The 26,461-nt window shown below is 49.3% G+C and overlaps 2 protein-coding genes across 2 annotated transcripts; both read right to left on the bottom strand.

Moving 5' to 3' along the window:
* Positions 1 to 15,735: 15,735 nt before the first annotated feature.
* Positions 15,736 to 16,057, bottom strand: LOC132576655 (calmodulin-like). The gene has a single exon (XM_060246024.1). The coding sequence runs from the start codon at positions 15,985 to 15,987 to the stop codon at positions 15,736 to 15,738; it is 252 nt and encodes an 83-aa protein (XP_060102007.1). The 5' UTR covers positions 15,988 to 16,057.
* A 9,627-nt stretch (positions 16,058 to 25,684) lies between these two features.
* On the bottom strand, positions 25,685 to 26,222 carry LOC132576654 (calmodulin-A-like). The gene has a single exon (XM_060246023.1). The coding sequence runs from the start codon at positions 26,144 to 26,146 to the stop codon at positions 25,697 to 25,699; it is 450 nt and encodes a 149-aa protein (XP_060102006.1). The 5' UTR covers positions 26,147 to 26,222; the 3' UTR covers positions 25,685 to 25,696.
* Positions 26,223 to 26,461: the final 239 nt, after the last annotated feature.

Below are 26,461 nucleotides of genomic sequence, written 5' to 3'. Positions count from 1 at the left end.
CCCTTTGGGGTTCAATCGTGCTTGTCCCACCTCACTCCCGGCTTCACCCCCAAAGTCTCCTGACTCCACCCCCAAAGTCTCCTGGCTCCACCCCCAAAGTCCCCAGATATTTCTGGAGTCGGGCCTGGCAACCCTATCCTCACCCCACAACACAATCTCAATTCGTGCCCCGCAGAGTACTGCAAGCCAGCAGCGGCTGTTGGACTTCTTAACGAAGAGCAGGTCAAGGCTGGCCTCTGGATGACTCAGCCTGGCAGAGGAGGAGGCTGAGCTAGGAATGTTCAGAGTCCACATCAAAGAAGAGCGACTCGGAGCTTCAAAGAGAACAACTCAGAGCTTCAGCCCCTGAGGCTGATTGGTCAAGTCTTGTATTCGGGCAGGGCTGGTTTAACAATTAGACCAAGTAAGCACTGGCCTATGGGCTCCCACGCCTCCAGGGGCCACTGGCGGGCTTTCCCCCCTGGTTTCCCAGCTCCTTCCAGCCCCCCGGCCTGCACATGCAGCCAGCAACTGAGCCGCTCTTTTAGGGTTGCCAAGTCCAATTCAAGAAATATCTGGGGACTTTGGGGGAGGAGCCAGGAGACATTGGGGGTGGAGCCAGGAGCAAGGGTATGACAAGCATCATCAAACTCCAAAGGGAGTTTTGGCCATCACATTTCAAGGGACCGCACACCTTTTAACTGCCTTCCTTCCATAGGATATAATGAAGGATAGGGGCACCTTCTTTGTATGTTGGTATGTTTGTGGAAGAGCACCTCATTTCGTTGCTCTCTTTTTGTTGAGAACAATGACAATAAATTCATCTATCTATCTTTGGGGGCTCATAGAATTGGGTTTAAGGTTAAAGTTGCTTTCTTTCCACCTCTCCCTCCCTCTAACTTCCTTCCTTCCTTCCTTCAATAGTGAGGTCTCATTTGGAATACTGTGTACAATTTTGGTCACAGAACCTCAAAAAGGATATTATAGCATTGGAAAAAGTGCAGAAAAGGGCAACTAGAATGATTAAAGGTTTAGAACAATTTCCCTATGAAGAAAGGTTGAAACACTTGGGGCTCTTTAGCTTGGAGAAATGTCGACTGAGGGGTGACAGGATCGAGGTTTACAAGATTATGCCTGGAATGGAGAAAGTGGAGAAAGAAGTCCTTTTCTCCCTTTCTCACAATACTAGAACTCGTGGATATTCAATGAAATTGCTGAGCAGTCGAGTTAGAACGGATAAAAGGAAGTCCTTCTTCACCCAAAGGGTGATTATTAACATGTGGAATTCACTGCCACAGGAGGTGGCAGCAGCTACAAGCATAGACAGCTTCAAGAGGGGATTGGATAAAAATTTAGAGCAGAGATCCATCATTGACTATTAGTCACAGTGTATTGTTGGAACTCTCTGGGGGTGTGATGCTCTGCATTCTTGGTGCTTGGGGGGTGGGGCAAAGTGGAAGTACTTCTAGCCCCACTTGTGAACCTTCTGATGGCACTTGGGTCTTTTTTTTTTGCCACTGTGTAACACAGAGTGTAGGACTGGATGGGCCATTGACTTGATCCAACATGGCATCTCTTCTGTTCTTATGTGACACAGCGTGTAGGACTGGATGGGCCATTGACTTGATCCAACATGGCATCTCTTCTGTTCTTATGTGACACAGCGTGTAGGACTGGATGGGCCATTGACTTGATCCAACATGGCATCTCTTCTGTTCTTATGTGACACAGCGTGTAGGACTGGATGGGCCATTGGTCTGATCCAACATGGCTTCTCTTCTGTTCTTATGTGACACAGAATGTTGGATTAGATGGGCCATTGACCTGATTCAACATGGCTTCTCTTCTGTTCTTATGTGACACAGAATGTTGGACTGGATGGGCCACTGACCTGATCCAACATGGCTTCTCTTATGTTCTTATGTGACACAGAATGTTGGACTGGATGGGCCATTGGTCTGATCCAACATGGCTTCTCTTCTGTTCTTATGTGACACAGAATGTTGGACTGGATGGGCCACTGACCTGATCCAACATGGCTTCTCTTATGTTCTTATGTGACACAGAATGTTGGACTGGATGGGCCATTGGCCTGATCCAACATGGCTTATCTTATGTTCTTATGTGACATAGAGTGTTGGACTGGATGGGCCATTGACTTGATCCAACATGGCATCTCTTATGTTGTTATGTGACACAGAGTGTTGGACTGGATGGGTCATTGACCCGATCAAACATGGCTTCTCTTATGTTCTTATGTGACACAAAATGTTGCACTGGATGGGCCATTGACCTGATTCAACATGTCATCTCTTATGTTCTTATGTGACACAGAGTGTTGGATTGGATGGGCCTTTGGCCTGATCCAACATGGCTTCTCTTACGTTCTTATGTTCTTTCTTCGTCTTGCAGCACTCAAACATCTTATGTTCATATCTTGTGGCTCTCAAACATCTGACATTTGTTCTATGCGGCTCTTATATTAAGCAAGTTTGGAAAGTGGACTCTAGGGCATTATACCCCAATGAAATCCCTCCCCATACTTCACCCTCTTCAGGCTCCACCCCCAAAATCTCCAGGTATTCCCCAACCTGGAGCTGGCCACCTTACCCAAACTCCACCCTCAAATCTCCTGGAATTTCCCAAGCTGGAGTTGGCATCCCTAGCGTTCCTGTAACATATAGATCGGCTGCAGGGAGTGGCTTGTGTCAGGATACACCCCCTACAACAAAGGTGGGCTCTTAGATTACTTTCAGCCAGGGGTGGAATTCTAGCAGTAGCTCCTTTGCATATTAGGCCACACCCTCCTGATGTAGCCAATCCTCCAAGAGCTTACAAGGCTCTTTTTTGTAAGCTCTTGGAGGATTGGCTACATCAGTAGGGCGTGGCCTAATATGCAAAGGAGCTCCTGCTAGAATTCCACCCCTGCTTTAGCATTCCTCAGTCTCATAACGATTTGCTCAGTTCAGTTTTCAGAATCAGAGTCTTTGCCGTGAACAGCTCCAGAAAAATTAGCTTCCTTCATACAACTGGCTCTGATTTGCCTGCCCTTCTCAGCATCTGGTTCTGTTTTGTGTGTTTTTTTCCAGCCCTGGGGCAAGAGAAGCGCTCTGGGGACTGGTCTCCGGGCCGAGGCATTCTGATGGAAAAAGGAGAGAGATGTGTTTGGTTGCGCTCCGAAAATAGCAACGTGGGAGACGGAGCTGGGCATTCCTGAGCGATCTCAAAACGCTTTGTAAAACAACCCCCAAAGCTGTTCAATCTGGGGTGAACTCTTGCTGCCAGTGCCCCATGCAGCTATGCTGGAGGTGGTGGGTCGCCATGTTCCCTCTAAGCTGCGGAGTCTTGTGAGCAAAAATTCTACTTTGTGAGCAACCGGGATTAAAGTGGTGAGCTGCTGCATCCATGAGCCTGCTCTGGGGTCATCCTTTCTGAGCGAAGACAAAAATGGGTGAGCTGGAGGGCTAAAAACCTGTGAGCTGGTTCACACTAACTCAGCTTAGAGCAGGGCTGTTGAACGCATGGGGGCCGGATCAGACATAAATGAGACCATGTTGGGCTGGGCCATGTGTGTATACCTATTTAAGGTTAGGTTGCTGAGATATAAACTTCATAAAGGACACAAACACAATTAAAGGTTAAAAAAAACCCCTTAAAATAAAACATACTTAAAACGTTACCACTGGTTGGTCTTAAAGGTGCTTTCTTTGTATTTCTCCCATGGGATCCAGGGAGCTGGGCAAAGGAAGCTCTGGCTCTTTCCTTCCTTCCCTAGGGGACCAGGAGGGGGAGGAGCCTCAGCCAGTAGAAGAAAGAGAGGCTTGGCTCAGTAGCTCTGCAGTTGAGAGCCTGGCAAAGCAAGCTCTCTCTCCCCCCTTCCTCCTCAAGGGAGGAGCCTCAGCCAATGGAGAAAATAGAGGTTTTGCTCTGTAGCTCCTGTGCGATTGAGCAAGCCTGGCAAAGCAAGCTGTGATGCAGAAGGAAGCAAGAGAGAGGGAGAAGGAATCAGATGACAGTCAGTTGCTCAGGGGCCTGATAGGAGCCCTCCGGGGGCCTGATTCGGCCCCTGGGGCTGAATGTTTGACACCCCTGGCTTAGAGGGAACACTAGTGGAGAGCGTTCCTAATGCCAGAACATTTTTGGTTTTGCTGTTGCACGTGGGGCTTTACCAGGCGTCCTCTTCAGAGCCCGGAAATTATGGTTCTGGCAAGGCGTCGCAAGCAATGACACAATCTTAACCATACCTTGCTGCTCGTCTCAGGCGTGAGGCCCTCTCAAAACCACGCTGAGGATCTATCAGCTGTTGCTACCCAACAAACTCCAAGCAAGGGTCAGCCGAAGCGGGCAACTCAGGTTGCCAGCCTCCAGGTGGGACCTGGAGATCTCCCAGTTTGGTGTAGGGGCCAAGAGTCTGGAGAACCGGGTTTGTTCCTCCCCCTCAGAATATCGCTTTGCAGGTTTCTTTGGCTGCTCTGCCCCTCTAGTGGACCTCCTGATGGCACCAGTATTCCCTCTAAGCTGAGTTAGTGTGAGCTAGCTCACAGTTTTTTAGCCTCCGGCTCCCCCATTTTTGTCTTAGCTCAGGAAGGATGATCCCGGAGCAAGCTACTTTATGCAGTCACTCACAACGTTTAAATGCCAGTAGCTCACAAAGTAGAATTTTTGCTCACAAGATGCCACAGCTTAAAGGGAGTATTGGCAGGCACCTGGTTTTTTGGCCACTGTGTAACACAGAGTGTTGGAGTGGATGGGCCGTTGGCCTGATCCAACATGGCTTCTCTTATGTTCTTAAGTGATACAGAGTGTTGGAGTGGACGGGCCGTTGGCCTGATCCAACATGGCTTCTCTTATGTTCTTAAGTGACACAGAGTGTTGGACTTGATGGGCCATTGTCCTGATCCAACATGGCTTCTCTTATGTTCTTAAGTGACACAGAGTGTTGGACTTGATGGGCCATTGGCCTGATCCAACATGGCTTCTCTTATGTTCTTAAGTGACACAGAGTGTTGGACTTGATGGGCCATTGGCCTGATCCAACATGGCTTCTCTTATGTTCTTAAGTGACACAGAGTGTTGGACTTGATGGGCCATTGTCCTGATCCAACAGGGCTTCTCTTATGTTCTTAAGTGACACAGAGTGTTGGACTGGATGGGCCGTTGGCCTGATCCAACATGGCTTCTCTTATGTTCTTTTTAATGGTGTGGGGGGGGGGGGCGTATCTGGCAGATGTGGAGTAGCAGCAAACTGATGTCATGATCGATTTATACAGGGGCATTATGCTACTGGCTGATTTGTTTTCAGTTCCCTTCAGTCTCATAACGATTCGCTCATTCCAGTTTTGAGAAATAAATGGGTTTTTTGGGGGTGGGAGCTTTATGGCCTTATACAGTGGTCCCTAGCCTTTTTGGCACCAGGGACCGGTTTTGTGAAAGACAAATTTTTCACGGACTGGAGGGAGGGGGAGGGGATGGTTTCGGGATGATACAATCGTACACTTTATTTCTAAAGTGTTTGGTGTGGTGGTTAAGTGTGCAGACTTTTACCTGGGAGAATTGGGTTTTATTCCCCACTCCTCCACTTGCAGCTGCTGGAATGGCCTTGGGCCAGCCATAGCTCTGACAGAGGTTGCCCTTGAAAGGGCAACTGCTGTGAGAGTCCTCTCAGCCCCACGCACCTCACAGGGTGTCTGTTGTGCGGGAGGAAGGAAAATGAGATTGTGAGCAGCTCTGAGACTCTGAAATTCAGAGTGGAGGAGCAGATATAAATCCAATGTCGTCTTCTACATTGTAATATATAATGAAATAGTTATACAACTCATGGCCCAATTGCTAAAAGGCAACGGACCGGTACCGGTCCACAACTCGGGGGTTGGAGATTCCAGGCCTTATATCCTACTGAAGTTCCTCCACTCCCCACCCCCGCTTTCCAGGCTCCACCCCCAAATCTGCAGGAATTTCCCCACCTGGAGCTGGCAACCCCAATCAACCAGTGCCTTATGTTCAAAGCTAGGCCTCGATTGCCAGTTTCCCCAAAAAAGGAGCCACGACAAAAAGGGCGGGAATTCCTTTGTTATTTTCCACCAAGGCTTAAAACATCATCCGCAAGGCCTGAAGAGATTTCCCTCAGGCTAATCTCTGGGTTTGGCTGGGAAGAATGGAATCAAGAATGTTCTTTTGCAGGTTCGGCCAGTTGTGTCGAATCTTGAGGTGTTTCGCTGGGGGTCAAATCTCCAGATCTTACACGAGGTTAAAACAAAAAAAGAACGTGGGAGTTGATCTCAGTTTGTGCCTAGACATTCCAATATTCACGACTCAATCGGGTTCGGGCTGCAGCTGAGGGAATCTTCAAGACCCGGGCGATTCTCACGGATGCTTCTGGGAAAAAGATGAGAAAAACAGATTAGGTGAGAAGATGTCATGGGACCTACAAGCGCTGTCATCGACTTCAATGGGACTTAGAAGGGTGTGACGCCGGTAATCGCTGTACTCCTGACTTTTGGCAGTTTAATTGCAGCCCAATTACAGAGCCAGACATAACTCCAGCACTGTTCATTCTGGCTTCTCGGCTGCTCCGTTGCGCAAGAAACCTGGGCTGATGTTTATGGCAGAGCCGTGCTGACAAAACCCATGGCTCTCTGTCAGGGCCATAGCCAGGATTTCAGGTTTGGTGGGGGCCCACAGTGTGATTTGTTGTTGTACGGGCCGGGGGCCACCCAGTTTGGCAGCCCAAAGCTTTCGGCACTGCAAGCTACCTTGAGTTCCACAAGCTAACCTCCCTCCAGGGGGGAGGGGACGTTGGCTCTCCAGATGTTTTTTGCCTACAACTCCCATCAGCCCCAGCCATTGGCCATGCTGGCTAGGGCTGATGGGAGTTGTAGGCAAAAAAACATCTGGAGAGCCAACGTCCCCTACCCTTGGCTGGGCAGTCACAGCAGCTCTGCTCTCCACCCCCACCCCTTTATTAGTTAGTTAATTAATTAATTTCTATGAATTTATATTCCACCCTTTCCCATAATGGGCTCAGGGCGAATTCCAACATGTCGAATAATTAAAACCAATAATTACATGACAACAGTCAAGAAATAAACAGTAAAACAAAGCAGTAGACAAACGGCACCTTTACGACCAATTAAGTTTTATTCCGAATGGAAGCTCTCGTATGCTCTAAGCAGACTTCATCAGACAAGAACGGAACTGCAAGCAGCAGTTCTAAGTATAAGTGGGCAGTGAGTCGGTATGTAGAAAAATGGGAATGTTTTGAGCAGATTAAAAGAATCACACATCGGGGTCTGTGCTTGTTAGTGTCGTTAACTGGGCTGAAACAACATTGGAGGGTGATAAAAAAGCAGACTGATGTCATAGGTGTGAAGTGCCATAAATCTGGGTAACATTCTGGCTTTGTTCGTTGTGGGTTTAAATAGAGGGCATTAGTATCTCAAGAGGTTATAACGTCGTTTGCCATTAGAAAAAAAAGGAATACATTAAAATACAGTGGAGGATTAATATATGTAAAAAGTATATGTATATATGTGATTAGTATATGCAATAAGATAAACAGCCAATATCCCTTATTTGAGTATGTCAATACAAAACCCCCCCCCAATATTCTGATACTGTTCTAAAAGAGAAATAACATATTAGTTAGCCATTAGAAAAACAGGGTACATTAAAATATAGTGGAAGGTGGGTTAGTATATGTAATGAGATAAACAGCCCGTATCCCTTATTTGAGTATGTGAAATAATAAAAAAAAAAAACATTATTCTGATACACTGTTCTAAAAGAGAAATACATTGGAATACTGTGGATGTATAGCTATATTCAGTGAGAGTTGGTTTAGCATATGTAACGAGATAAAAAACCAACATCCCTGTTCTATAAACAGCAAAACAGCTGAACAAGTAGAACATATTAAGAAGTTAAAAAACAGTTAAGCCGGTAGTTCGGATTTAACTTAAGGCAGCGTGGATAGTGTGGACACTTAAATTCATAGCTTGGTGTCCGAAAGATGTCAACTATACCGGCCCGATTTTTCCTCCAGTCCAGATGGTTGGGAGGCCAGTTAGATGGTGTAGCAAGATATCTCTTATGTGCCCCTCTCTCAGACAGTCAGAGATCTCGACTCTCCCCCCACCCCCTTTTGCTCTGCAAGGTGTGTTAGCGAAGGGGAGAGAAAAAAGAGAAAAGACCTACAGCGATTGCTACTGCTTGTTCAGAGTGGCAGTGAGCAAAGGGGACAGCTTGAGAGCCCTTCGATGGAGGGGCCACACAGCTGGAAGCGGGGGTTGGAATGATGGGCCTGGCGCCTCCCAGGTCCCACTGAAGCTACGGGCCCACTCTCTGTCCTCCAAAGAAGTCATACATGGTCCTTCCTTCCTTCCTTCCTTCCTTCCTTCCTTCCTGTAGTTGTCCTTGAGAGCCCTCTCAGCCCCACCCACCTCACAGGGTATCTGTTGTGGGGGGAGGAGATAAAGGAGATTATAAACTGCTCCGAGTCTCTGATTCAGAGAGAAGGGCGGGGTATAAATCTGCTCTTCTTCTTCTTCTTCTTCTTCTTCTTCTTCTTCTTCTTATTCTTATTCTTATTCTTCTTCTTCTTATTATTATTATTATTATTAGTGCAGATTTATACCCAACCCTTCTCTCTGATTCAGAGCGGCTTACAATCTCCTTTATCTTCTTCCCCCACAACAGACACCCTGTGAGGTGGGTGGGTCTGAGAGAGCTCTGACAGAAGCTGCCCTTTCAAGGACAACTGCTATGAAAGCTATGGCTGACCCAAGGCCATTCCAGCAGCGGCACGTGGAGGAGTGGGGAATCAAACCCGGTTCTCCCAGATAAGAGAACTCTGGCTGACCGAAGGCCATTCCAGAAGGTGCAAGTGGAGGAGTGGGGAATCAAACCCGGTTCTCCCAGATAAGAGAGCTCTGGCTGACCCAAGGCCATTCCAGCAGCGGCACGTGGAGGAGTGGGGAATCAAACCCGGTTCTCCCAGATAAGAGTCCGCACACTTAACCACTACACCAAACTGGCTCTCTAATGGATTTCTTTGTGAACTTTATACCTCACTTTTTGTGCCCCCATAAGGGCCAGTAAGGTGGTAGAATAAGCATTAATAAAAACGCTACTTAAAAACCACTAAAAGCAACAACAACAACAACCCAAACCCCACAGCATGAAAACAATGAAAAGCATAGCTAAAATACAAATACAAAAAATGATGACATCTTAGAACTTGGTAGGGTTCCCAGGTCGGACTTGGGAAATATCTGGGGACTCTGGGGGTGGAGCCAGGAGCCAGGTTGGGACAAACACGATTGAACTCTGAAGGGAGTTCTGGCCCTCAAATTTAAAGGGACTGCGTTCCTTTTAAATGCCATCCCGGCACTGGAAATAAAGAAAGATGGGGGCAACTTCTCTTGTGGCTCATAGAATTTGACCCCATGGTCCAATCTTTTTAAAACTTGGGGGGAACTTTGAGGAGAGGTGCCAGATTGTATGCTGAAAATTCGGTGCCAATATCGCAAAAAACAGCCCCCCCAGAGCCACAGATACCCACCGATTCTCCATTATACCCTACGGGAACTGGTCTCCATAGGGTAGAATGGCATGCCCAGTAGATATTTCCCTTCCCCCATTCTGCATTCTGACAACCCTAAAGTGGGAGGAAGGTCTTGAAACCGAAGAATCCCTTACTCCCAGCTGTGGATTGGCAACCCTAGAATTTAATAACTGAGTTGTCCAAATTTATGTTTCATTACTTTATTTCGATCCCCTAATAACTGTTTGACCTTATATATATATTATGCTTATTAATTATGAAAGAGTTCAGGTTTTCACGGCTGGCAACATCATTAGGGTTTGTAGAATCTTTCGGGCTCAAGTGCCGTGTTCTACTGGAGAAAGTTTTCCTTCCAGACGTTTCGTTCTCGGCTGCGGAGAACATCCTCAGTGGCGTTGCAGCCGGAGCAGGCGCTCTGACCTTCTTGGCTGCTGCGCATTGAGTGGGGACAGGGTTTTCCAGAAGCCCTGGCCCCACTCAATGCCCACTCAATGCACAGCAGCCAAGAAGGTCAGAGCGCCTGCTCCGGCTACAACGCCACTGAGGATGTTCTCCGCAGCCGAGAACGAAACGTCTGGAAGAAAAACTTTCTCCAGTAGAACACGGCACTTGAGCCCGAAAGATTCTACAAACCCTTATTAATTATGCATTTTTTAAATAAATAAATAAATAAAACCCTTCACATTTTCCCCTCACAACAACTCTTTGAGGTGGGTCAGGCTCTGAAAGGGACTGAGTGGCCTTAGATCCCTTAGAGGAGCTCCCACGGCAGAGCGGAGATTCGAACCCGGGTCCGACAATCAAACTGCTACACTGCCTGACCGTCAAGTGGAAGTGAGTCAGGCTGAAGGGGAAGAATGTATCCTGGAGTCCCACATGCTGATTTTATCTTGCAAATGCACGGTTGTGTTGTGTTTTGAGGCCTAGCTAGGGTTGCCAAGTCCAATTCAAGAAATATCTGGGGACTTTGGGGGTGGAGCCAGGAGACATTGGGGTGGAGCCAAGATCAAGGCTGTGACAAGCATAACTGAACTCCAAAGGGAGTTCCGGTCATCACATTTAAAGGGGCAGCACACCTTTTCAATGCCTTCCTTCCATAGGAAATAATGAAGGATAGGGGCACCTTCTTTGGGGGCTCATAGAATTGGACCCCCTGGTCCAATCTTGTTGAAACTTGGGGGGTATTTTGGGGAGAGGCACTAGATGCTGTACTTAAACTTTAGTGCCTCTACCTCAAAAAACAGCCCCCCCTGGAGCCCCAAATACCCGCGGATCAATTCTCTATGATTTTCTAGGGGAATAAATCTCCATAGGGAATAATAGAGTTCCCAGCAGACATTTCCCTACTCTCCCCTCCCCCCGCTTTCTGATAACCCTGAAGCGGGGGGAGGGTCTCCAAACCGGGAGATCCCCTGCCCCCACCTGGGGATTGGCAACCCTAGGCCTAGCTCTACCGTTGCTGCAAGGTTAGCTACCTGGATTCTACAGAGATAAGCCAGGAGAGAAATCATTTAAATAAATACCTGCAATGCCTGTGGAAATTCCAGGACTGCCTTCTCAGTTGTAAGTCTCTTACTGTAACGGTTGCTAAAATAATTTGTTTGGACGCTGAGATGAAGCAAAGGCTACCCGTTAATTCCCCCCAGAACTGGCCAGCTAAGTGAAAATGAGGGTTGCCAGCCTCCAGGTAGGACCTGGAGATCTTCTCCTTTTACAACTGATCTCCAGCTGGCAGAGTTCAGCTCCCTTGGAGGAAACGGCTGCTTGGAAGGGTGGGCTCTAGGGCAGAGTTGTCGATCATGCAGTTCGGGGGCCGAATCAGGCCCCCGGAGGGCTCCTATCAGGCCCCTGAGCAACTGGCTGCCATCTGCTTCCTTCTCCCTCTCTCTTGCTTCCTTCTGCATCACGGCTTCCTTTGCAAGGCTTGCTCAATTTCGCAGGAGCTACAGAGCAAAACCTCAGTTTTCTCCACTGGCTGAGGCTCCTCCCTTGGGGAGGAAAAAGGGAGGAACAGCTTGCTTTGCCAGGCTCTCTCAATTGCACAGCAGAGCTCCTGAGCCAAGCCTCTCTTCCTTCTATTGGCTGAGTCTCCTTCCCCCTCCCAGTCCCCTGGGGAAGGAAGGAAAGAGCCGGAGCTTCCTTTGCCCAGTTCCCAGGATCCCATGGGAGAAATACAAAGAAAGCATCTTTAAGACCAATGAGCGCTAACATTTTAAGCATCTTTTAAGTGTGTGTACGGCCCAGCCCGACAAGGTCTCATTTATGTGAGATGCGGCCCTCATAACAAAAGAGTTTGACACCCCTGCACTAGGGCATCATGCCATGCTAAGGCCCCTCCCCTCCCCTTCCCACACCCTCCCCTCTCCCGGATCCACCCCCAACGTGTCCCGTTTTTTCCCAACCCAGATCGGGCAACCCAAGCGAACATTCAAGTAGACGTTTGCACCTCTGTGCATATTGCATTTGCAACAAATAGTTCTTGAGGAAAAGCTGAGTTGGACTCTGCACGGGTCTTTTCTGGAATGACATGTTTCCTTTGTAAGGTAAGGTAAGGTAAAATTTTATTTGTATCCTGCCCTCCCCGCCTAAGCAGGCTCAGGGCGGCTAACAACATCTTATACATATACAGTAATAACTTTGTGGATAAGTTCTGTAGCATCAACTGCATATATTGAATGAAACGGCACAGAGTTTAGAAAACTGTGGCCTTTGTTACACCTTCTGCGCTCTCTCTCCTCTCCCCAATAAATATCTGGAACGAAAAAGGTATTTGGAAGAGCCAAGGAAACAAATGTGGGAATACAAAAGAAGGCACCTGTTTTCCACATATGGTGTGAGCGGTGGGATAACTCCCATTTTGCCAGAGCAGGTTTAGAAGCCTTTGCTCATCACCACTGCCCAAAGCACAAGAAATTATAAGTATCCTTTCTAAGATCCCTCAGGATTAGAGTTGCCAACCTCCAGTGTTCTCTCTAAACTGAGTTAGCGTGAGCTAGCTCACAGATGTTTAGCCTCCAGCTCACACGTTTTTGTCTTAGCTCAGGGAGGATGGCCCCAGAGCACAATAATTTATGCAGCAGCTCACTACTTTAATGCCAGTAGCTCACAAAGTAGAATTTTTGCTCACAAGACTCTGCAGCTTAGAGGGAACATTGCCAACCTCCATGTGGACCAGGAGATCTACTAGAACAGGGGTGGCCAAAATTGCTTAATGTAAGAGCCACATAGAATAAACGTCAAACATTTGACAGCCGCAAGATATGAACAACAACAAGAAGATGAAGATATTGGATTTCTATCCCGCCCTCCACTCCGAAGAGTCTCAGAGCGGCTCACAATCTCCTTTACCTTCCCCCCCCCCCCACAACAGACACCTTGTGAGGTAGATGAAGATATTGGATTTATATCCCGCCCTCCATCCCGAAGAGTCTCAGAGCGGCTCACAATCTCCTTTCCCTTCCTCCCCCACAACAGACACCCTGTGAGGTAGATGAAGATATTGGATTTATATCCCGCCCTCCACTCCGAAGAGTCTCAGAGGGGCTCACAATCTCCTTTATCTTCCTCCCCCACAACAGACACCCTGTGAGGTAGATGAAGATATTGGATTTATATCCCGCCCTCCACTCTGAAGAGTCTCAGAGCAGTTCACAATCTCCTTTCCCTTCCTCCCCCACAACAGACACCCTGTGAGATAGATGAAGATACTGGATTTATATCCCGCCCTCCACTCCGAAGAGTCTCAGAGCGGCTCACAATCTCCTTTACCTCCCCCCCCCCCAACAGACACCTTGTGAGGTAGATGAAGATAATGGATTTATATCCTGCCCTCCACTCTGAAGAGTCTCAGAGCAGTTCACAATCTCCTTTCCCTTCCTCCCCCACAACAGACACCCTGTGAGATAGATGAAGATACTGGATTTATATCCCGCCCTCCACTCCGAAGAGTCTCAGAGCGGCTCACAGTCTCCTTTACCTTCCCCCCCCCACAACAGACACCTTGTGAGGTAGATGAAGATAATGGATTTATATCCCGCCCTCCACTCCGAAGAGTCTCAGAGGGGCTCACAATCTCCTTTACCTTCCCCCCCCCCCACAACAGATACCTTGTGAGGTAGATGAAGATATTGGATTTATATCCCGCCCTCCACTCCGAAGAGTCTCAGAGGGGTTCACAATCTCCTTTACCTCCCCCCCCCACAACAGACACCTTGTGAGATAGATGAAGATAATGGATTTATATCCCACCCTCCACTCTGAAGAGTCTCAGAGCAGTTCACAATCTCCTTTCCCTTCCTCCCCCACAACAGACACCCTGTGAGATAGAAGAAGATACTGGATTTATATCCCGCCCTCCACTCCGAAGAGTCTCAGAGCGGCTCACAATCTCCTTTACCTTCCCCCCCCACAACAGACACATTGTGAGGTAGATGAAGATAATGGATTTATATCCCGCCCTCCACTCTGAAGAGTCTCAGAGCGGTTCACAATCTCCTTTCCCTTCCTCCCCCACAACAGACACCCTGTGAGATAGATGAAGATACTGGATTTATATCCTGCCCTTCACTCCAAAGAGTCTCAAAGCGGCTCACAATCTCCTTTACCTTCCCCCCCCCCACAACAGACACCCTGTGAGGTAGATGAAGATATTGGATTTATATCCCGCCCTCCACTCTGAAGAGTCTCAGAGCGGTTCACAATCTCCTTTCCCTTCCTCCCCCACAACAGACACCCTGTGAGATAGATGAAGATACTGGATTTATATCCTGCCCTTCACTCCAAAGAGTCTCAGAGCGGCTCACAATCTCCTTTACCTCCCCCCCCCCCACAACAGACACCCTGTGAGGTAGATGAAGATATTGGATTTATATCCCGCCCTCCACTCTGAAGAGTCTCAGAGCGGTTCACAATCTCCTTTCCCTTCCTCCCCCACAACAGACACCCTGTGAGATAGATGAAGATACTGGATTTATATCCTGCCCTTCACTCCAAAGAGTCTCAGAGCGGCTCACAATCTCCTTTACCTTCCCCCCCCCCAACAACAGACACCCTGTGAGGTAGATGAAGATATTGGATTTATATCCCGCCCTCCACTCCGAAGAGTCTCAGAGCGGCTCACAATCTCCTTTCCCTTCCCCCCGCACAACAGACACCCTGTGAAGTAGATGAAGATACTGGATTTATATCCCGCCCTTCACTCCGAAGAGTCTCAGAGCGGCTCACAATCTCCTTTCCCTTCCTCCCTCACAACAGACACCCTGTGAGGTAGATGAAGATATTGGATTTATATCCTGCCCTCCACTCCGAAGATTCTCAGAGCGGCTCACAATCTCCTTTCCCTTCCTCCCCCACAACAGACACCCTGTGAGGTAGATGAAGATACTGGATTTATATCCCGCCCTCCACTCTGAAGAGTCTCAGAGCGGCTCACAATCTCCTTTCCCTTCCTCCCCCACAACAAACACCCTGTGAGGTGGGTGGGACTGGAGAGGGCTCTCACAGCAGCTGCCCTTTCAAGGACAACCTCTGCCAGAGCTCTGGCTGACCCAAGGCCATGCTAGCAGGTGAAAGTGGAGGAGTGGGGAATCAAACCCGGTTCTCCCAGATAAGAGTCCGCACACTTAACCATTATCACCAAACTGGCTCTCCAAACAAATATCACACGCACATTTTTGTTAGGATTCTTTATACTCTCTTTGCACAGAAAGATAAAATATATATGTATGCACATTACAACATGACTGTGCTAGAAGGAGAGTTTAAAAAAAAAAAAAAGAATAACAAAAGCTGGGAATAACAGTTCCCATAAAACTGGCATAGGGAAAGATTAGGGAATTATTTTTTCGCACCAGTGGGAGAAGGAAACACACATGTACTTTATAAATCACCGGCCACCATTTGCATCAAAGATCAGTTTCCCTGGAGAAAATGGCCACTTTGGAAGGAAGACTCCAAGGCATTGTAGTTCGCTGAGTTCTCTCTCCTCTCCGGATCCTGCACTCCTCAAGTCTCATCCCCCAAATCCCACAAATTCCCCATTCCAGATTTGGCAACCAGACTCTGTCTGCTCTCCATATTCTCCTCCCTCTGTCTGTTCCCTCTGTTCTTTCCCCCACACTCTGGATCAAAAGTTTCCTGGGAATGGAGTTTGTGTCTCCTGTACAGTTGCCAAGTACCTCAACGTGTCTTGGCCTTCACAGCTCCGTCATCAGCCTCAGGAACTCCTGGTAGTTCACTTTCCCGTTCCCGTCCGCATCGACTTCCTCGATCATGGCCTCCATCTTCTCGTCCGTGAACTTCTCCCCGAGATGGATCAGAACGTGCTCGAGGGAGCGCAAGGCCTTCCCCAGCTCCTCCGGGGTAATGTTCCCGTCGCCGTCTTTGTCGAAGTGCGAGAAGGCCTCTTTGAGGACGGCGATTTGTTCTTCAGAGAGCTCGTGAGCCATGCTGCCTTCCCAAGTCCCTCACCTGGCTTTGTTCTTCTTCAGAACATCACAGACTCATCCCCGGGAAAACAGGAAGGACTCGCACGTGGCGGGGAAGGGACGCATGAACATTCCACGCCCTTTGTGGCTTCAGGCTTGGATTTGGTTCCTTTGAGGAGAAGCTGCTCGAAGAAGAGAAGCCATGACGTAAGCTGGGCTGGAATGGCCTTGGGTCAGCCATAGCTCTGGCAGAAGTTGTCCTTGAAAGGGCAGCTGCTGTGAGAGCCCTCTCCAGCCCCACCCACCTCACAGGGTGTCTGTTGTGGGGGAGGAAGGGAAAGGAGATTGTGAGCCGCTCTGAGACTCTGTCCTTGAAAGGGCAGCTGCTGTGAGAGCCCTCTCAGCCCCACCTACCTCACAGGGTGTCTGTTGTGGGGGAGGAAGGGAAAGGAGATTGTGAGCCGCTCTGAGACTCTTTGGAGTGGAGAGCGGGATATAAATCCAATATCTTCATCTACCTCACAGGGTGTCTGTTCTGAGGGAGGAAGGTCAAGGAGATTGTGAGTCGCTCTGAGACTCTTCGGAGTGGAGGGCGGGATATAAATCCAATATCTTCATCTACCTCACAGGGTGTCTGTTGTTGGGGGGGGGGAAGGTAAAGGAGATTGTGAGCCGCTCTGAGACTCTTCGGAGTGGAGGGCGGGATATAAATCCAATATCTTCTATCTTCTTCTTCTTCTTCTTGCAGGGTTGCCTGGAAAGCTCCAGGATCTGTCTTCAGCCTCTCTACAGCCTCAGAACCATCTAGCAGGTGGAATCACCCGTTGGTTGAAGCTTCCGTCTCAAAGTCTGTCTGATTTTGTGGCGTGAGGACCTCACTGTGTGCTGAGCACGGTTGTTGTTTTGTAGGGTCAATGTGCTGTTTGTTTTGCAGATCTTGCCACTTAACCCAGTGCAAATAAAAAAGTCAGATTCCAGTCCAATAACACCATCATGTTTTGGGACTAGAATGTTCCTGGGAGTTCTACCAGAGACTATGCTGAACTCGAGGCTCCAAAGCAAAAGCCACCTAGAGGTGGCCAATCAGGAGTCAATGGGCCAGTACTGCACCTAGAGTTAAGAGTTGTTGGGTTTTGAGGAGGGGGGCACAACCTAGACTGGGTCACAAAATCTCCTCTCGATCTAGGGTTGCCAAGTCCAATTTAAGAAATATCTGGGGACGTTGGGGGTGGAGCCAGGAGACTTTGGGGGTGGAGCCAGGAGACATTAGGGGTGGAGCCAAGATCAAGGCTGTGACAAGCATCATTGAACTCCAAAGGGAGTTCTGGCCCTCACATTTAAAGGGACGGCACACCTTTTCAATGCCTGCCTTCCATAGGAAATAATGAAGGATACAGGGACCTTTTGGGGCTCATAGAATTGGACCCCCTGGTCCAATCGTTTTAAAACTTGGGGGATATTTTGGGAAGAGGCACTAGATGCTGTACTGAAAATTTGGTGCCTCTACCTCAAAAAACATGCCCCCCAGAGTCCAAGATACCCGCGGATCAATTCTCCATTATTTTCTATGGGAACAAATCTCCATAGGGAATAATAGAGTTCCCAGCAGACATTCCCCTCCCCTCCCCCCGCTTTCTGACGACCCTGAAGCGAGGGGAGGGCCTCCAAACCGGGGGATCCCCTGCCCCCACCTGGGGATTGGCAACCCTATCTCGATCCCCGGCCCTAAGGAGGCCAGGCTCATGATAACTAGAGCCAGGGCCTTTTCTGTAGCGGCCCCACGCTGGTGGAAGGAGTTGCCGGAAGAAGTTAGGGCCCTGCGAGAGCTCATGCAGTTCCGCACGGTCTGTAAGATGGCACTCTTCCACCAGGCATTTGCAAACTAGATGACTGGCCACTACAGTCCTCGAGAAACATCCGGCCCACCTCTTGCAGAGGAGAGGCAGTTTGGTGTAGTGGTTAAGCGTGCGGACTCTTATCTGGGAGAACCGGGTTTGATTCCCCACTCCTCCACTTGCACCTGCTGGCATGGCCTTGGGTGAGCCATAGCTCTGGCAGAGGTTGCCCTTGAAAGGGCAGGTGTGGTGAGAGCCCTCTCCAGCCCCACCCACCTCACAGGGTGTCTGTTGTGGGGGAGGAAGGTAAAGGAGATTGTGAGCCGCTCTGAGACTCTTCGGAGTGGAGGGCGGGATATAAATCCAATATCTTCATCTACCTCACAGGGTGTCTGTTGTGGGGAGAAGGTAAAGGAGATTGTGAGCCGCTCTGAGACTCTTCAGAGTGGAGGGCGGGATATAAATTCAATATCTTCATCTACCTCACAGGGTGTCTGTTGTGGGGGAGGAAGGGAAAGGAGATTGTGAGCCGCTCTGAGACTCTTTGGAGTGGAGGGTGGGATATAAATCCAATATCTTCTTCTTCTTCTTCTTCTTGCAAGCTGTTCTATAGCAGCATTGGAAAGGACCCTCTAAGACTCGCCTATAGAGAACAGAAATCTTGGTTGAAGGAGGTGGGGATGTTTAGCCTGTAGAGGAGGTGGCTGAGAGGTGATATGATCACCATCTTCAAGTACTTGAAGGGCTGTCATATAGAGGATGGTGTGGAATTGTTTTCTGTGGCCCCGGAAGGTAGGACCAGAACCAAGGGGTTGAAATTAAATCAAAAGAGTTTCCGGCTCAGCATTAGGAGAAACTTTTTGACCGTTAGAGTGGTTCCTCAGTGGAACAGGCTTCCTCCTTGGGAGGTGGTGGGCTCTCCTTCCTTGGAGGTTTTTAAGCAGAGGCTAGAGGGCCATCTGACAGCAGTGAAGATCCTGTGACTTTAGGGGGAGGGGTTTGTGAGTTTCCTGCATTGTGCAGGGGGTTGGACTAGATGACCCTAGAGGTCCCTTCCAACTCTATGATTCTATGATTCCAAGTCTGATTGTAAGATCATAGCATCGAAATGTTAATTTTTATGTTTTTAAATTGTTTTATGGTGTTTATGCCCTACGTCAGGGGTGGCCAACGGTATATCTCCAGATGTTTTTTTGCCTACAACTCCCATCAGCCCCAGCCAGCATGGCCGATGCCTGGGGCTGATGGGAGTTGTAGGCAAAAAACATCTGGAGAGCTACCATTGGCCACCCCGTCCTATGTTATACCCATGCATACGCATGAGCATGTGAGCCGCCCTGAGCCCGTTTCGGCGGGGAGGGCGGGATATAAATGGAAGTAAATAAATCTGGAGGGAGGGAGGAAGGACGTTGGCCCTGGGTTTCAGTCTTGTTGCTGATTTCACTAAATAAAGCAGAGCTGTTTTACTGCATTGTGTCTTGAACCCAGCACTTAATAAACACCTTAGAGACCAACAAAATTTGGGGGGGGGGGGGATATGAGTTTTTAAGAGTGCTGTGAAGAGGAAAAGGACTTCCCCATAGGATTGCCAGGGTCTGACTCAAGAAATATCTGGGGAGTTTGGGGGTGGAGCCAGGAGACTTTGGGGGTGGAGCCAGGAGCAAGGGTGTGACAAGCACGATTGAACTCCAAAGCAAATTCTGGCAATCGTTTTTAAAGGAACTGCATGCCTTTTAAATTCCTTCCCTCTGTTTAGTAATAATGAAGGATAGGGTGACCTTCTTCTGGAGTTCACAGAATTGGACCCCCGGTTCCAATCTTTTTGAAACTTGGGGGGTATTTTGGGGAGAGGCACCAAATTTTCAGCGTTGCTTCTGGTGCCTCAGACGCAATGCTGAAAATTTGGTGCCTCTACCTCATCAAACAGCCCCCCTAGAGCCCCAGATCATTTCTCCATTATACTGTATGGGAATCTGTCTCCACAGGGAATAACGGAGCGCCTAACAAACATTTCCCTTCCCCCCCAATTTCTGATGACCCTGAAGTGAGGGGGGCCTTCAAACCAGGGAGGGAGGGAGGGAGGGAGGAAGTGTGGAGAAACGCCATCTGAGTTAATGGTGGTGCTTGGTTGCAAGGGAACATGAAACTGCTAAGGCAGGCTTTGTGGCCTAGCCTTCCCTTCACTCCCTCCTCCCTTCCGGAGTTAAACCATCAACTCTAGGGGGAAAGCCTCCTAGAGGGGCAGGAAGTTCTTTTTTTTTATTGGAGTGAGGCGGGAAAAGTTCAGTTCTCGGCTGGCCCTCAAGGAGAGAGGTTGTCAGTCTGTGGGCTCCTGACTGTGGGAGAGGCCTTCTCAAGAGGGAGAGGAGGTGTGGACTCCAGGCAGTCAAACCGAGGAAGTCACCCACAAGGCAGGGCAAGTTTAAACCAGGGACGGGAGGATGCATTTAAATCCACCTTTTATTTGTCCTTCTGGTTGCTGTTCAGGTGCTGTGCTAAACTTTTACATGCAACTGCTTTTGTTTTTTTCTTTTCTTTTTCTCTTCTAATTAAATATTTTTACTGTTTTGAATGCTGGCAGTCAAACTTTGTACCACATAGATCCCCAACACGCTGCTTTATGAAGGAGGCCCCAGGGAAAGGGGGAAGGCCTGTAGGATAAGGTGCCAATCCTCCAGGGGTTCCCCGAAGAAGTGCTGTGTTCTCTGTGATACCCAAGTACAGGGTGGCAAAAAACCTTGAGGCCTGGCCTCAGAGCTGGCGAGGGGGATTGGGAGTCCTGTTCCTCTCAATCCGAACCCCTAGACTGAGCAGGTGCTGGCAGCGAGCCCAAGTGGCCGGAGGAGAAATAGCTCCCTCCAAAAAGGGGAACGGGGTCTGGTAGGCAAACCAGGGCCGTTCCGTCACAGGAAGGAAGGAAGGAAGGAAGGAAGGAAGGAAGGAAGGAAGGAAGGAAGGAAGGAAGGAAGGAAGGAAGGAAGGAAGGAAGGAAGGAAGGAAGGAAGGAAGACTAATAGATGGGAGGACGGAGAGGTGGAAGGAAAGCAACCTTAAATTCATTCTCCAAGCCACCAGCTGGCTTGGCTAGGAGAAGTGATTTAAAGAGAGTAATGCCTTCTTCTTCAAGCCAGCCGATGGGGTGGTGGAGGCTTCAAGAGCCACACAATAAGTGTGAAGGAGCCACATGTAACTCCCGAGCCACAGTTAGGTAGGCTACCCCTGCCATATATCTATGTATAATATGGTCTTCTACTAAATCAGACCAGGGGTTTTTTTGTAGCAGGACCTCCTTTGCATATTGGGCCACACACCCCTGATGCAGCCAATCTTCCTGGAGCTTCCAGCAGGCCCTGTACGAAGAGCCCTGTAAGGAATTCTAGCAGGACCTCCTTTGCATATTAGGCCCCACCCCCTGATGTAGCCAATCCTCCTGGAGCTCTCAGCAGGCCCTGTACGAAGAGCCCTGTAAGGAATTCTAGCAGGACCTCCTTTGCCTATTAGGCCCCACCCCCCTGATGCAGCCAATCCTCCTGGAGCTTACAGCAGGCCCTGTACGAAGAGCCCTGTAAGGAATTCTAGCAGGACCTCCTTTGCCTATTAGGCCACACACCCCTGATGCAGCCAATCCTCCTGGAGCTTACAGCAGGCCCTGTACGAAGAGCCCTGTAAGGAATTCTAGCAGGACCTCCTTTGCATATTAGGCCCCACCCCCTGATGTAGCCAATCCTCCTGGAGCTCTCAGCAGGCCCTGTACGAAGAGCCCTGTAAGGAATTCTAGCAGGACCTCCTTTGCCTATTAGGCCCCACCCCCCTGATGCAGCCAATCCTCCTGGAGCTTACAGCAGGCCCTGTACGAAGAGCCCTGTAAGGAATTCTAGCAGGACCTCCTTTGCCTATTAGGCCACACACCCCTGATGCAGCCAATCCTCCTGGAGCTTCCAGCAGGCCCTGTACGAAGAGCCCTGTAAGGAATTCTAGCAGGACCTCCTTTGCCTATTAGGCCACACACCCCTGATGCAGCCAATCCTCCTGGAGCTCTCAGTAGGCCCTGTACGAAGATTCCTGTAAGGAATTCTAGCAGGACCTCCTTTGCCTATTAGGCCACGCCCCCTGATGCAGCCAATCCTCCTGGAGCTTCCAGCAGGCCCTGTACGAAGATTCCTGTAAGGAATTCTAGCAGGACCTCCTTTGCCTATTAGGCCACGCCCCCTGATGCAGCCAATCCTCCTGGAGCTTACAGCAGGCCCTGTACGAAGATTCCTGTAAGGAATTCTAGCAGGACCCCCTTTGCCTATTAGGCCACACCCCCCTGATGCAGCCAATCCTCCTGGAGCTTCCAGCAGGCCCTGTACGAAGATTCCTGTAAGGAATTCTAGCAGGACCTCCTTTGCCTATTAGGCCACACCCCCTTGATGCAGCCAATCCTCCTGGAGCTCTCAGTAGGCCCTGTACGAAAAGCCCTGTAAGCTCCAGGAGGATTGGCTACATCAGGGGGTGTGTGGCCTGATATGCAAAGGAGTCCCTGCCATAAAAAAAGCCAGAATCAGACCATTAGTCCATCAAGGTTAGTATTGCCTACTCAGGCTGGCAGCAGCTCTCCAGGGTCTCAGGCAGAGGTCTTCCTCAACACTTCCTACTTGGTCTTTTTTACTGGAGATTCCAGGGATTGAACCTGGGACCTTCTGCACGCCAAGTGGAGGCTCTGCCACTCCGCCATGGCCCATTCCCCTGAGCGACAGTTCCTTCTGTCTGACCCCACAGGTTCTTTACTTACTCAGACATGCCCCTGGCAAACACCAGGTGGAATGTGGTTCTGCCAGTGTCACCGATCTGGGAACTCGCTGCCCAGAACCTTCTGAAACCTGCTTGACTTGCTGTCACATCAGGAGTAATTAGCAGGTGGAATTCATTGCTGCAGGAAGCGGCAGCAGCCACAAGCATAGACAGCTTCAAGAGGGGATTGGAGAATCTTCTGGAGCAGAGGTCTATCCGTGGCTATTAGCCACAAGGTGTAGATGGAATTCAGTCTGAGGCAGGGATGCTCTGTCTTCTTGGTGCTTGGGAGGCAACAGTGGGAGGGATTCTGGAGTTCTGGCCCTACTGGTGGACCTCCTGATGACACCTGGCTTTGGCCACTGTGTGACACTGAGTGTTGGACTGGATGGGCCACTGGCTTCTATCATGTTCTTATAGATGGAACACTCTGTCTGGAGCAATGATGCTCTGTCTTCCTGGTGCTTGGAGAGAGGCACAGTGGAAGGGCTTTTGGAGTTCTGATATTGCTGGTGGAGCTCTTAAAGGCCCCCTGGGTTTTGGTTTCTGTGTGACATGGAGCGTTGGACTGGAAAGGTCATTGGCCTGATCCAACATGGCTTCTCTTATGTTCTTATGTGACACAGAGTGTTGGACTAGATGGGCCATTGGCCTGACCCAACGTGGCTTCTCTTATGATCTTATGTGACACAGAGTGTTGGACTGGAGGGGCCATTGGCCTGATCCAACATGGTTTCTCTTATGTTCTTATGTGATAAGGAGTGTTGGACTGGATGGGCCATTGGCCTGACCCAACATGGCTTCTCTTATGATCTTATGTGACACAGAGTGTTGGACTGGAGGGGCCATTGGCCTGATCCAACATGGCTTCTCTTATGTGATAAGGAGTGTTGGACTGGATGGGCCATTGGCCTGACCCAACGTGGCTTCTCTTATGATCTTATGTGACACAGAGTGTTGGACTAGAGGGGCCATTGGCCTGATCCAACATGGTTTCTCTTATGTTCTTATGTGACACAGAGTGTTGGACTGGATGGGCCATTGGCCTGATCCAACATGGCTTCTCTAATGTTCTTATGTGACACAGAGTGATGGACTGGATGGGACATTGGCTTCATCCAACATGGCTTCTCTTATGTTCTTATGTGACACAGAGTGATGGGACTGGATGGGCCATTGGCCTGATCCAACATGGCTTCTCTTATGTTCTTATGTGACACAGAGTGTTGGACTGGATGGGCCACTGGCCTGATCCAACATGGCCTCTCTTATGTTCTTATGTGACACAGTGTTGGACTGGATGGGCCACTTGCCTGATCCAACATGGCTTCCCTTCTGTTCTTATGTGACACAGAGTGTTGGACTGGATGGGCCTAATATGCAAAGGAGTTCCTGCTGCACAAAAAGCCCTGCTGAGGAGGGGAAGATTTGGAGAGGGGAGAGACTTCAACGGGGTATCCTTAGGGTTGCCAGATTCTTCCCAGACACTGGTGGGGGATGGGATGTAGAGTTGCCAGATCCAGATTGGAAAACTCTATAGTGTATTGGCTTAACACTGCACTAAACAGTGATCAGGGGTCGATTTTCCTCTACTGAAACCAATTTGCTCCATACCCTTGATTTTCCAGACATCCATAAATTGAGTTTATTGGCCTGAAGTTGCCCTTTCAAGGACAGCTCTGTGAAAGCTGTGGCTGACCCAAGGCCATTCCAGCAGCTGCAGATAGAGGAGTGGGAAATCAAACCCGGTTCTCCCAGATAAGAGTCCTTGCACGTAACTGCTACACCAACGGGGTTGTTGTGAGAATAAAAAAAAGAAAGGGAAAAGCATGTATTCCACTATTAGAGGAAGCGTGGGATTCAAACGTGCTAGATAAGTAAGTTAGGAGACTGTGCTTTGAGCTGGGAAGTTGCCGCTTCAAATCTCATCTCAGCCACAATCTCACACATTAGCCTTAGACCTTTTCTTTCAGCCTCATGATTCTTATCCATCAGCCACACGTCAGGATAACAATTCCAGCCTCTACACTGCCTCTTTTCCCTCCCTCCGCGATTCGCTGGCTTCCCTCCTTTGCCACTGCCTCTCCCTGCCTCCTTCCCCTCCCTCCACAATTCGCTGGCTTCCCTCCTTTGCCACTGCCTCTCCCTGCCTCCTTCCCCTCCCTCCACAATTCGCTGGCTTCCCTCCTTTGCCACTGCCTCTCCCTGCCTCCTTCCCCTCCCTCCACAATTCGCGGGCTTCCTCCCTTTGCCACTGCCTCTCCCCACCTCCTACTCCTCTCTGCGATTCACTGCCTTCCCCCCATGGCCACTGCTTCTCCCTGCTGCTGGACATGAGAGCAGGCAGGGCTGTGAAGGGGCTGCAGGAAGAGTGGCTTGATAAAATTTGTGAAGCATGTGTTGAACAAGAAAATAACGACATAAATGCAAAGAATATAAGAAGTCTTGCAGGGCTCCTATTCAACCCAGCTTGTCTGTCTCCAAAATGGACAACCGATTCGACAAGGATGTAACATCTGTTACTCATCCTTCATCTCTTATGACCTCAGAATTGTTCATTCCTTTATTCTCCTCGGTCAAATTTTGGATTGTAACTGCTTCGGGGGGTCGACGAGTTGCAAACTTTGCAATGTTTGCCACTTTGCAAGGGCGAAGTTGATTTTGCAAAGCCCCACAGACTTTAATGGCACAGGGCTCATAAGTAATAGCAATTTATTCCACACTATTTCATCAGGCAATCAGTTAGATCCCTTTCGTTTGACCCACTCAAAGCTTGCCTCTAATTAACCGGGTTTTTCATTTTTTGCTTTTCCCCCCCTTAAAATGATATCAAATTGGTGGGTAGCAAACCTCTTCTTTGAAGAGGGCTTTTCTCCTGGAAGAATTGGGTAGGAATACCTCTCCCTGGAGGATACCAGCTTTGACCCATGAACCAAAAAGCCCGCCCAGGTTTTGAACAATTATTTTACCTACATGCAAATCGATGCAGATTTAATCAAAGCGTGAACCGACTGACTGATGCAAATGCAACGGGTTAACTTTGTCAGAAGGAAGGAAAGCCCCCCCCCCCCAAGAAATTTTTAAAAATTGGTACCTAGATGACATGACACTAGGAGGGTCCTCTACTTCTCCGTCATTACCCTCACGAACTCTTCGTAGTTCACTTTCCCATCCTTATCCACATCGGCCTCCTTGATCATCTCGTCCACCTCTTCATCCGTCAGTTTCTCCCCGAGGTTGGTCATAACGTGTCTCAGCTCTGCTGCGCAGATGTAACCATTCCCGTCCTTGTCGAACACCCGGAAAGCCTCGCGGATTTCCTCCTCGCTGTCCGACTCTCGCGTCCTCTTGGCCATCAGGGCCAGGAATTCCGGGAAGTCAACGGTGCCATTGCCGTTGGCATCGATCTCACTTATCAGGCTCTGCAGTTCGGCCTCGGTTGGGTTGTGCCCGAGAGACCGCATGACGGTGCCCAGTTCCTTAGTGGTGATGGCCCCGTCGCCATCCTTGTCAAAGAGAGAGAAGGCCTCTTTGAACTCTGCGAGCTGTTCCTCTGATAGATGGCGAGCCATGTTGCCGTCTCCGATCTCTCGCACCGCTCCGTTTGTCTCGAGAACACCGCAGCCTCGTTATCCCTGCCAAAACAGGAAAAACTGGCAGGGAAAGAGAAAGGATTGGAGGCCGCCAACCCACACCCTCTTCATGGCCTAAGGCCTGGAGATGAAACCTCCTCTGTGGTGATGAAATAGGGGAGAGGATTAGACTTGATTGTTGTTGGGTTCCCAGAGGCAGGGAGCGCCCCTTAGACAATATGTGGCTCTTCTGGAGCCCTAGAAAGGGATAGAAAGATGGGTGGGTTCATCACGCTCTGTGTCTGTGTTGAGTGA

This window comes from Heteronotia binoei, chromosome 8 (genome assembly GCF_032191835.1).
Source record: "Heteronotia binoei isolate CCM8104 ecotype False Entrance Well chromosome 8, APGP_CSIRO_Hbin_v1, whole genome shotgun sequence".
Lineage (NCBI taxonomy): Eukaryota > Metazoa > Chordata > Lepidosauria > Squamata > Gekkonidae > Heteronotia > Heteronotia binoei.
Note: the sequence above shows the minus strand (reverse complement) of the source record. Positions and strands in the feature narration are given on the sequence as shown.